The sequence below is a fragment of the Corythoichthys intestinalis genome, chromosome 15 (genome assembly GCF_030265065.1).
Source record: "Corythoichthys intestinalis isolate RoL2023-P3 chromosome 15, ASM3026506v1, whole genome shotgun sequence".
In the NCBI taxonomy this organism is placed as follows: Eukaryota; Metazoa; Chordata; class Actinopteri; order Syngnathiformes; family Syngnathidae; genus Corythoichthys; species Corythoichthys intestinalis.
Genome location: NC_080409.1, coordinates 11,169,719 through 11,182,466, shown reverse-complemented (window position 1 = coordinate 11,182,466; position 12,748 = coordinate 11,169,719). Strand labels below are relative to the sequence as shown.

At 42.1% G+C, this 12,748-nt stretch overlaps 1 protein-coding gene across 1 annotated transcript in view; it reads left to right on the top strand.

The window, feature by feature from the left end:
• The window catches only part of LOC130930607 (basal body-orientation factor 1-like), a 51,015-nt gene that overhangs the window by 30,851 nt on the left and 7,416 nt on the right, over nucleotides 1–12,748 (top strand). Inside the window, exons 7-9 of the mRNA XM_057858570.1 lie at nucleotides 703–847; nucleotides 7,266–7,747; nucleotides 7,817–7,921. Of these exons, the coding sequence (XP_057714553.1) occupies nucleotides 703–847; nucleotides 7,266–7,747; nucleotides 7,817–7,921 (732 nt within the window). The remainder of the gene's footprint in view (nucleotides 1–702; nucleotides 848–7,265; nucleotides 7,748–7,816; nucleotides 7,922–12,748) is intronic.

The window sequence follows — 12,748 nt, the reverse complement described above, 5'->3', positions numbered from 1 at the left end:
TTCATTGTCAGACAGAAGCAGTACGGAACAACGTTAAGCTAAAAAAATAAGTTAAAAATATAAAAATGGCTTACCTCTTTGTCCTCTGAAAGACCATGCCAACTCAACAAAATATTTACTGCATATGAAATGTGAATGGATTCACCGAGCTGGTGTTAAAGTCCGCGCAAGTTGATTCGGTCTTCACATTTTTTCCTCCCGAGTTTTTGGTTTCCGGAAACGTATGAAGAAAACATCCTTCATGTGTTGTGGTGTCTAGAGTCGTTTCTACAAGTTCCAAAAAGCAGTGCGTGATCGGCATGTTCGTTTTTGATAGATTACCGGAGAAAAGTGGCACAAATTATGTTGTTTCTATGCAAGGGCGGGTCTATAATGTCCCACTTCGGCTTTACTTCCGCTTTACGATGCGACGTCACGGTCTAAAAATAGCATGCGTGCGGTACACCATTGAAGGTGTATCCTGCCTATTGCCCACAGTGAGCTGGGCTAGGCTCTAGCACCCCAGTGACACTCATGAGGATTATAACTGAAATGATGAAATACCTGTTTTGATTTTGAAAATATTGTCTTGTTATGTAATTCCGAAGGGTTCAGTGAATAAATATGCGAAACCTACGGGATTCTGAACTTTTAGGACTGTATAGAACCACTGCTCTAAATGAATAACGATGGCGCTAACTTGTTTGCGCGCGTGGCCCCTAGACAGCTGGACGACGCTTCGCGCTGTGTGTTCAAGGAGAACGTCCGGCTGAATGAGACACTTAGGCACCACATGAAGGAGGCAGAGGAGCTGCACAAACTGACCAAGTCGTTGGCAAAGGAAAACACATCCCTGGCACTGGACAAGGTAACACTCGGGCCAAAAGGCCTATATTATTAGGCAACGCTTGGAGAAAGCCTTGTCATTTTTCCAATCACGGCAGTTATGAAACGTCTAATTCAGACGCTGTCGCCCCTTGTTGTTTGCTTGTTCTGCTACTGTGTGTTTACTGCGCAGCTTCTCTCCATGCTCTGTGGTTGTGGTGAGTTTCCACTAGGCTACAGGTTCGGTGGTTACTCCTAATACAAATAAATATTTGCTGTATTCACATACGTCTCTGAGATGGTGACAGTAAATTGTTGGGAATCAAACTTGACGCACAAGTCAAGCTGAGGATAGAATTCCCTATTTGTTTTCCCGTTGGCAACCCACAAAAAAAAAAAAAAAATCTGGAAAATTCAAATGTTGGATGGACCTAAAATGCACTATAACAGGGGTGTCAAATAAAGGGCCTGCGGGCCGGAAGCACCTGCCAAGTGATCCAATCTGGATTTGTGTGATCAGATGTTTGCAAATGGATTAGACCGTCATTGTCCGCCAATGAGTTAACGAGGAATTGACCCAAAAATGACCCAAAACCAACAGGAGGTTGACAGGTAGTAATCTGGACATGCCCTAAATTCAACAGAAGCAGGCCCTGAAATGCCTCAAAATTTCCCCTTCCTAGTTAAAATTGTTCCTTCAAACAGTCAACAAACAGTCAACAAGGAAATGACCCCAAAATGACACCAAATCAACAAGAAGTAACCTAGAAATGCCCCCAAATCAATAGAAAGCAGCCCGGAAATGCCCGAAAAACCACCCCATCACAGTCAAAATGGTGCCGTCAGTAGCAGTCAATGAGTGAACAAGGAGGTGAACCAAAAAATGCCCCAAAATCAACAGGAAATGGCACCAAATCAACAAAAAGTAATCAGGAAAGTTTAATGGTCACCTCTGTGATCCTCTTTATTAGGTGGCGCCTATTGATGTTAGTTTTCTTCTTCAGTTGCTACTCACTTTTGTGGGAGTCAATTGTGACCGCGTGTGCGTGGTCCGTTGCACGCCTGAGTGACAAGCGGTCGAGCTGGATTTAGTTATTTTTTTGTGTAATAAGAGTGCATAAGTGGAAGTCTGCTTCCTTTTTTACATTTCATGCATGCATCCTGTCCTGCCACGCGTTACAAATGGCGCCCAAAATTTTTTTCCTGGACCTCAGTCAAGTTTTGGATCCGAACGTGACTTCATTTGCCTTACATGGATGGTTGTTGGCAAACCCTGTGCATAGACGCCGTCAAGTAGGGGGCCGTCCCACACTCCGCTTCACTCGGTCGATATCGGTGGCAGGTATTCTCAAACAAATGCAGCGATCCAACGCCGGATTTAAGTTGAAAAAGTACGAAAGCTATACCGCATACAAACAGGAAGGATTGTCTCAGGAGTTATTTGTTCAAGAATTCAAGGTAATTATTTTATTTTTTTGGACCATGCATGCATTTTGAAACATTGTGAAAAAAAATCAATGGGAGAAATGAACAGCTACGGCATTGGCGTCATAATTCGCAATTTTTACGTAAAATAAATGCTAACTGCTTGTTTTTTTTTTTTTTTTTTGCTTTTAACCAACAATCAAGACTGTTTTACATCCATAACTATAAAGAATTCAGGGATTTAAGCATTTATTCACAAGAATTTTCAATGTAAAAAGCTCTTTGTGGTGTTAAGGCAGCACCACAGTGGCTTAAAGACTAGCAGCACATTCGGCATATTTATGTAAAATAATGCTAACTGCCCAGTTTTTTGCTTTTAACCAAGACTCGAGACGGTTTTACATTTATATCTGTAAATAATTCAGGGATTTAAGCTTTTAGTCAAAATAATTTTTAATGTAAAAAGCTCTTTGTGGTGATAAGGTGGCGCCACTGTGGCTTAAAGGAGGTGTCTCCAAACTGGTCCTCGAGGGCCGCTGTGGGTCCTGGTTTTTGTTCATACCGATCAAGCACAGACCTTTTAACCAATGTGGTTTCTTCTAAAACCATCAGCACCTGATTGCAATCGACTGATTCCACTTATAAAACACCAGATTGGTAAAAGATATGGTCTTATTTTGTTGGAATGAAATCCTGCACCCACTGCAGCCCTATGTGGAATAGTTTGGAGACCATTGGCTCAAAGACTAGCAGCACATTCGACATATGTACGTAAAATAAATGCTGACTCCCCGTTTTTTGCTTTTAACCAAGAATTGAGACTGTTTTACATCCATATCTATAAAGAAATCAGGGATTCAAGCATTTATTCAAAATAATTTTCAACGTAAAAAGCTCTTTAAGGTGATAAGGCGGCGCCACAGTGGCTTAAAGACTAGCCGCACATCTGACATATTTACTTAAAATAAATGCTATCTGCCCGTTTTTTTTTGTTTGTTTTTTTTTTGTTTTTTTTTTGCTTTTAACCAAGAACCGAGACTGTTTTACGCCCATATCAATAAAGAATTCAGGGGTTTCAGCATTTATTCGCAAGAATTTCAACATGAAAAGCTCTTTGTGTTTCCACTCAGTCTAGGGCAGTGCTTCTCAATTATTTTCTGTTACGCCCCCCCCCAAGCAAGACGTAAATGTTTCGCGCCCCCCCCCCCGAACTATCTGCCGCCACTGTAAATAGTATCATTTGTCTATAAAATTACTATCATAAATACGCATCTGCCTAACACTGTGTCCTTTTTTTCTAATAAAGAAAAAAAGTAACAGATCAACTTATAATAAAGTATAACTTTATTAACGTTGTTTTGTTTGTAACAGAGAAGACTTGACGAGCATCAATTTGCCTGAATTAAAAAATAAAAGTCAACGTTCAAACTGTAAAAATACACTCGTTACATTTTTGACCATTTGATACAGAAAAATAAAATGTAATAAAATCAGTAAATAATAACAAATTCGAATTGATTAGAAACATTCACTCATGGGGACAATATGCCAAAAAATTTGACCGAAAAAGACAAAAGTGAATAAAAGAAAAAAAAGAGTGTCCTTGGACAGAAGGACAGTTTTTATTTTTGCTGCTCACACTCAGTATTACCTCCTTTGCAATGATGTGGAGTTATTTTGCAATGAGCATGCGATCAATGCTCACTGGTTTACTGATATAACACTGACAAAGCAGGACGATTGTTGGCAATATTCGGCATGTTTTCGCTGAAAAACAATCAAGCGGCTTATCAATGAGATTGGGGTCGAATGTCTTTAAGTGGCGTCTTAATTGATTTGGCTTCTGGCTGTCCGCTATAAATATTTTTGGACACAGTAAACAGTGGTCTTTCCTCATCACACACTGTATTAAAAGTCAAAGCTAAAAGGCAAACGGCACGAAAAAAGCGCATTCTCGGCGGCCGAGGTAGAACCGTAGGTGAGGGCGGTCGACGTGACGATCCCAAGCCGAAAATGGCACTTCTCGGGCGGCGACGTGAGAACCCGACAAGACCGTGGGTCGCTGCGTGAGTGAGTCCGGTTGGAAAACGGCTTTCGAAAACGGCGGCGGCGCACTGCTCTTCATATCTGTTTTCTGTGCGCTGAGTGCTCTTCCTTAGTTCAAAAATACTGAACGCACTCTGTAAATGAGAGCGCCACTGCCACCCACTGAGTGGATGTGCAAGTACACGTTATTCCAGTACGGCAAAAAAAAAAAAAAAAAAAAAAAAAGCATGTTCCCCGAGGACACATGCGCCCCCCCTGGCATCGCTCTGCGCCCCCCCAGGGGGGCGCGCCCCACTATTTGAGAAGTACTGGTCTAGGGTGACCAAACGTCCTCTTTTGCCCGGACAAGTCCTACTTTCACGTAGTATCCTCGTCGTCCAAGCGGGTTTTATAAATTCATAAAAATGTCCGGGTTTTATGATTTTTCACGGGATCAATTTGAAGAGAATCCCTCCGGCCGCTGGGTTGCAGCACCTGCCTTGACAATGGCTCGTAGTAGTACGGAAGGAAGGAGTAGTTCTTCTTGTTTTTGTTGGCAGTTTACCCCTATCATGAGGCAGTACCGCCATCTACTGGGTTGACGATTTGGCCACAACGCCTGCCCAGTTGTTAAGTTTTTTACGATGAATACATATATAATGGCAACTGTTGACTTCTGTCGGAGCTTTGACTGTAAAATCCCGTTTGGTGTCACATCGTTGCGATGCCGATGATTGTAAACTTTTATAGCAAAGTTTAATTTTTGCCTCAGCTAGCTATCAGTAAGCTAAACCATGCTAGGCATTATGGCAAACGTAGTTCTGAGCTGCTACGTTTGAAAACATGCTGGTTGAATTGTTTGTCAGTTTATTTCGGTTATCGTTTGTCTGTGCCTCTGATGATCGGAATTTTCCCAGCCGCGGCTGAGAAATTAACGTGAGAGGTATCCGTCTATTTCTTGGATGTGACGGTCTGATCGCTGCTGTCAACATTGGATTGGGATCCGTCTATTTCCTGGATGCTCTAGGAGATACCACCTCAGGCCCAAACGTTGCCCTAGAATGACATCTGGTTGGGTTGATATTAAATGGACCAATGTCTTTCACACTGACAGACTTAACCTGGACCAAGCAGTTTCTGGCTGTTGGCACTGTTTTGTAAGACCATTCTTTATCATGTGTTAATTTGGTTACCATATTTGCCCATGTTTGTTGTTGTAATTGAGGTTCATCTTTTTCATGCTTTTGCTGTTCAAAGAGAAAAAATTCAATGTGCATTTATTTTTGTTAATTTTCATGTGGTCTTTACCCTATGTGCCTTTCAGCCTTTTCAGTTGTCTATGCTGTTTACCTGTTTTATTGTTCATCACCAGCTGTGTTCGGCTGTGGAAAGGTTTTTTCTCATCAGGGGGGACTATGTAACGGTCAACTCGGTGTTCCTATTTGTTCCTTACGACATCCACCACACTGTGTTTTCTTCTTCAGTTGCTACTCACTTTTTGTGGGAGTCAATTGTGACCGCTTGTGCGTGGTCCGTTGCACTCCCAAGTTTCGAGTAGTCGAGCTGAATTTATTTTTTTTGTGTAATAAAAGTGCATGAGTGGAAGTCTGCTTCCTTTTTTACCTTTTATGCACGCATCCTGCCCTGCCACGTGTTACAAAAGCAGCACGGAAATGCCCGAAAAAATCGCCTCTTCACTGTCAAAATAGCGCTGTCAAAAAGTGCACAAGAAGTGACCCAAACATGCCCAAAAACTAACAGGAAATGACACCAAATCAACAGGAACTAATCTATAAATGCCCCAAAAATGGCCCTTCCCAGTCAAAATGGTGCAGTCAATAGCAGTCAGTGAACAAGGAAGTGACCCAGAAAATGCCCCAAAACCAACAAAAAGTGACACCAAATCAAAAGGAAGTAACCTGGCAATGCCCCATAATCAACAGAAGGCAGCTCTGAAATGCCCGAAAATTGCCTTTTCCTAGCAGTCAATGAGTGAACAAGGCAGTGACCCAAAACCAACGGGAAGTGACACCAAATCAACAGAAAGTAACTTGGAAATGAACCCAAATAAACAGGAAGCAGCCATTTGGACGTACATGGCTGTCAATGCTATTGACTTACATGGGACTCAGTTGAATGTTAATGGGCTTTAATGGTAAGCGGTCAAAAATCACAACGACCTATGTTTTCCTGCCATTAAAAATTATGGGGACATGTTTGCCATTAGCAATGAATATGTACATGGCAATGGCATTCAATCCCAAATGAATGGGAAACTGTTTGGCCCCTTACTGTCCTGGAATTTTTTATGTGTAAATTATGTGATGTAGTCAAAAATTGTAGGACAAGACGCATTTGGAATTTTTTTTCTTAATTTTTGGGGGGTCATTCGAAAAATTCCCTGCGTCACGGGAAAATTTCAGTCATTTTGATATTTGAATGGTGACAGTTGGTCAAACGATTTGGCCTGTGCGAAGCGCCAAAGAAAAGCCATTTAAAAAAGAAGGAAATTTTCATATGTGGGCCTTTGCCTTGCCAAGCCCAATCTAACAATAACTCAAGTGCTAATATGCTTCTCCAAAACACAATACAAACGGACACTTAAGAAACTAATTAGCATCATCGCTGACTAGCTTAGCGCTCTGTGCTAAGTAGTAATGTCTCATCAACAAAGAATACAAACAATACAATTTGCTTCATTTACTCACAACGCATAAGACAATCTAACTCTTGACACTTAGTAAAGTTATTGATTCAGCAACCCAACCTGAGTGTAGCAGTGAACTCTCTCTCCCTTGCTCTAATCACTGGTGTGCACACTCAGCCTCACATTACACCCAAACAAAGACCCAAACGGGACTGCTCATAGCTGCCAGCAAAAATTGGGAATATCAAATTTGTTGGCAATTCATTTATTAATCGATTTTAATCGATTATTTGTTGCAGCCTTAATTTTAACCCATATTGTGCATTAAATGAGAAAGATCTTTGTCTTTTGTCCACTCCTTCAGAAGACACTGCAGATGCTGGCAAAGAAAAATGCAGCTCTGATGGTCACCCAAAAAGAAGAGCTTACCCATTTGAAAGAGAAGATAGCTCTTCTGGAGCGAAATGCAGAAGATAAGAGGGACGAACAAGAGCGCTGCGAGAAGACGATGCTGCTCATCACCCAGGCCGGTGAGGCAGAGCTAGACAAGCTTCAGAGGGAGCTCTCCGCGCGGGAGAAGGAACTGAAGCGTATCAAGGGGCTAGCTAGCGCCGTCATGGAGCAACGCTCCGAGCTGGAGCGCTTTTTCCATGAGTCTTTGGTTCTGGTGAAGGAGGAGATGGCGGCCAGTCGGCTGCAGTACAAGAAGGAAGCAGAGCAGGCTCACCGGTGGGCTCTCAAACAAGCAACAGCGGGAAGGATGAAGTTCCCGCCCATCCGCACCTTCCAAAACACTCCGCACAGCACCAACTCTGTATACTCAGATATGGAGGAGGCCACAAAGTGGTAGGTGAACATTCCATCAATGCTGTGAGATGATTCTTCATCACTTACTGTAGAATAAACATCTTTCAGGATGCCTGTACCAGGAAGTAAAGTGGAAATTTCAGACCTAACTTGGGAGCAAAAGGAGCAAGTCCTCCGTCTCCTGTTTGCTAAAATGAATAGACACAGGCCAAGGTAATATGAACTCTCTTAAGGTTGCTTATTGATGTAAAGCTACCATCTCTAATATTATAACATTTTTCCAATGGCGTTTCTTCCCAGCCAAAACCTTTTAAAACACCGACACTGTTCATACAAGGAAACGACAGGAATTCTCATGCGACCCAGGCTCTTTTTCCTTGACACCCCAAAAATGACCGTTTGCCCAAAAATGCTGCTACCTGTCTAACATTTTCCCCCCCAAATCACATCATTTATAGAGAAGTTTCCGAGGTACTTCTGCTTTACTTCTGCATGTCTGCTAGCAACTTCCGTTTTAGAATTTCTCCATCCAAAACAACAGTGGAGCTGGAGTAACAGTACTCACCAAAATCCCTTTAAAAAGACAATTTGGAAATACCGCATCCATCTGCCATCATCATGACAGGGGAGGACAACATGTTCATGGAGGCAGATTTGGAACCAAAGCTTGTGCCACTAAAAAGACCAGGTGTTTTTGTAGCCATGTTTCCGCTGTGTTATGGAAGGTATGTTCTTCCTATCCCTGCATTTTCATGTGTCCAGTGCTCAAATAATACTAAAGCTAAAATCTTGCGCATGAAACTACTTGTTGCCTTTGATATTGTTATTACGATGATGATTGAAATTATCTTTAATATTTACTACAACTACTGTACTGCTGTGGCTGCTAGCCTGTTGCTAATCAGTACGTGTAGCATGGCACAATTATGTCAACGCATACATGCAAGTTTTACATGCAAGTTTTTTTTTGTTTTTGTTTACAGTTGGAAAACGCTGTTAGACAATAGAAGATAAGTTGATGTGCCTCACAGCAACTTACTGTATATACTGTAACATACTGTATATTGAGACTACGTCGTTATTAAAGATGCACCGATACCGATACTAGTATCGGCAGGGGCCGCCGATCCGGCCCGAAATGGTATCGGTATCAGCGAGTACCAACAAAGACGGCGCCGATACCATTTACCGGTTCATTATTATAACATTTGACCGCAGCCTTTTTTTTTCTCCTGGCGCTCACTACACTCTGTCTCTGTGTTGTGTGATGAAACGTGAACACCAAGCAGCTATCGCTATTGGCCTGCTCAAGACCAATGAGAACGGGCCAATAGCCACTCCTGACCAATGACAAGGCCGCTTGGCGGCGCCGACATGGCGGCGCCGACATGGCGGCGGTCGGGAAATATTTCAAAATAGCAGTCCCGTCAATTAAAATCAATGGGTGCATGCAAGATTTGCGGCCTGAAAGTTTCGAGATGTGGAGTTAAATCGGCCAGTTTCAATACCTCGAACCTGATAAAACATTTGAAGACGAAACGTGAACGAACACAACGAGTTTGAGCCTGCAAGAGCAGGACTGCTATCCAGAGGAAGGGCACTGGACCGGTGCAACAATCTCTGGTCAGTTCGCTACGTCAACTTTACTTTGTCTTTTACTTAAAGAAATCCTGCAGTAATTTGGGAACTTTTTCCAAAGTAGGGTTGCCACCTTTCAGAAATAGAAATAAGGGACTCCCCCCCCCTCCCGAAAAAGGAGGCTAATAGAGAGACAGGATGCTGTGGTCAATTAATATTACTTATAATTGTTAGCGTCCACAAATGCGGAAACAAGGTTGGACCTTGAAGCGGACAACAAGCGGGGGATACGTACAAAGGTTTAATGATTGCAAACAAAAAATAACACGCGATCGCGGGATAGTAGAAATAACAAAAGGAGTCCGTGACAGCAGGTCGACGGAGCTCAATACTACAAACTCGCAGGTTAAATAAGACGATAGGCAGCGAGCCAAAAAGCCAAAATTAAAACACTCAAATACCTGCACAGGGTGGAGGTTACAAACAAGTGCAGCATACTAGTAGGAAAAAACCCAATGCAGGGGCGTAACAAGCAAATGTAGCGAGACTATAGTGTGAGATGTCAAATGGCGATCAGCAAAGCAGATATCTCGATAGCCTTCTCTGAGCTCACCCGTGCTTAAATGCTGCGTTGATGAGCCTGCATTGGATTCAGGTGCGACGTCAGGAACGCCCCCACTAACAGCCCAGCAACAAAACACAATATACTACCAGCAGAATGTGACAATAATTTCATGAAAGTTGCACTGTTTGGCCTTTGAGAGGTTTAAAAAAAGTTTACTCAGTTCATTCAGAGTTAATTATTATGAACTTATTTTTACTTTCTTACTGTTGGGCTCGTATTATACTTTGTACTAGTCTTTTTACTATTTTGCAAAGGTAAGCAACAGACTGACAAAGCCTTGATAGCAATGATTTCACATCCAATTATGTAGCTCTTTGGGAAAAAATATATATATACAGTGCCTTGCAAAAGTATTCGGCCCCCTTGAATCTTGCAACCTTTCACCACATTTCAGGCTTCAAACATAAAGATATGAAATTTAATTTTTTTGTCAAGAATCAACAACAAGTGGGACACAATCGTGAAGTGGAACAACATTTATTGGATAATTTAAACTTTTTTAACAAATAAAAAACTGAAAAGTAGGGCGTGCAATATTATTCGGCCCCTTTACTTTCAGTGCAGCAAACTCACTCCAGATGTTCAGTGAGGATCTCTGAATGATCCAATGTTGTCCTAAATGACCGATGATGATAAAGAGAATCCAAATGTGTGTAATCAAGTCTCCGTATAAATGCACCTGCTCTGTGATAGTCTCAGGGTTCTGTTTAAAGTGCAGAGAGCATTATGAAAACCAAGGAACACACCAGGCAGGTCCGAGATACTGTTGTGGAGAAGTTTAAAGCCGGATTTGGATACAAAAGGATTTCCCAAGCTTTAAACATCTCAAGGAGCACTGTGCAAGCCATCATATTGAAATGGAAGGAGCATCAGACCACTGCAAATCTACCAAGACCCGGCCGTCCTTCCAAACTTTCTTCTCAAACAAGGAGAAAACTGATCAGAGATGCAGCCAAGAGGCCCATGATCACTCTGGATGAACTTCAGAGATCTACAGCTGAGGTGAGAGAGTCTGTCCATAGGACAACAATCAGTCGTACACTGCACAAATCTGGCCTTTATGGAAGAGTGGCAAGAAGAAAGTCATTTCTCAAAGATATCCATAAAAAGTCTCGTTTAACGTTTGCCACAAGCCACCTGGGAGACACACCAAACATGTGGAAGAAGGTGCTCTGGTCAGATGAAACCAAAATTGAACTTTTTTGCCACAATGCAAAACGATATGTTTGGCGTAAAAGCAACACAGCTCATCACCCTGAACACACCATCCCCACTGTCAAACATGGTGGTGGCAGCATCATGGTTTGGGCCTGCTTTTCTTCAGCAGGGACAGGGAAGATGGTTAAAATTGACGGGAAGATGGATGCAGCCAAATACAGGAACATTCTGGAAGAAAACCTGTTGGTATCTGCACAAGACCTGAGACTGGGACGGAGATTTCTCTTCCAACAGGACAATGATACAAAACATAAAGCCAAATCTACAATGGAATGGTTAAAAAATGAACGTATCCAGGTGTTAGAATGGCCAAGTCAAAGTCCAGACCTGAATCCAATCGAGAATCTGTGGAAAGAGCTGAAGACTGCTGTTCACAAACACTCTCCATCCAACCTCACTGAGCTCGAGCTGTTTTGCAAGGAAGAATGGGCAAGAATGTCAGTCTCTCGATGTGCAAAACTGATAGAAACATACCCCAAGCGACTTGCAGCTGTAATTGGAGCAAAAGGTGGCGCTACAAAGTATTAACGCAAGGGGGCCGAATAATATTGCACGCCCCATTTTTCAGTTTTTTATTTGTTAAAAAAGTTTAAATTATCCAATAAATTTTGTTCCACTTCACGATTGTGTCCCACTTGTTGTTGATTCTTGACAAAAAATTAAAATTTTATATCTTTATGTTTGAAGCCTGAAATGTGGCGAAAGGTTGCAAGGTTCAAGGGGGCCGAATACTTTTGCAAGGCACTGTATATATATATAAACGGGGTGGTATCAGTATGGTATCGGTATCGGCCGATACTGCACAGCCAGGTATCGGTATCGGGGCCAAAAAATGGTATCGGTGCAACACTAGTCGTTATACCCCGGGGCGGCCGAGAGGCTGGGGCTGGAGTTAGTGGCTCATCTCGCAGCAGACCGTCAGCTCGATCCCAGATCCAACTATGAGCTTTTTTGACTGCAGCAACTTTAAAATACGCTATTGGAGCTGGAATTACCGAGGGCAGCGGGAGAAAGCCCGTCAGGAGGCTGTAATGTCAGTTGAAAGTTTGGCGAGGCTGCGGAGCTCTGCTGTCTGATATCACGTTCTCATCTGCTATTTTTCCAATAATTTTATAAATTGTGATTTATTGACCTGTTTTGCACATGCACCAATCGTTTTAAATAAAACAAGATATGGAATCATGTTGTCCAAATGTTTTATTGCGATCAATATCTGCAATAAAAATGAAATACTATTTTTGTTTATATGTACATACCTGGTAGTATTTCCTTGTAACAACAAAATCCATGTCAGCCCTTCTGCATTCGGCAAATGTAATATAATTTGTCATTTCACCTCATTTTGGTCAGTGAAGTGGCCAACGTATCAATCTATACCTCACTTCAACACAGGCAGACAGGTTGTTATAATTTTGTCCAAGAATGATCAACGAGGTGATAAGAACAATCAAACAATCTCATCTACGTCTCATCAACGTCATGCTGAATCCATTTTTGGAGATTCTGTGGGTTCCTCTGGCTTGATTTTAGTTTTAACTTTGACAGTTTTAACTTTGTCAACACACTGCTTACTTCAACCGCAGTTCATGTTGTTCTTTCTAAACCGGAAGTTCGGAGCA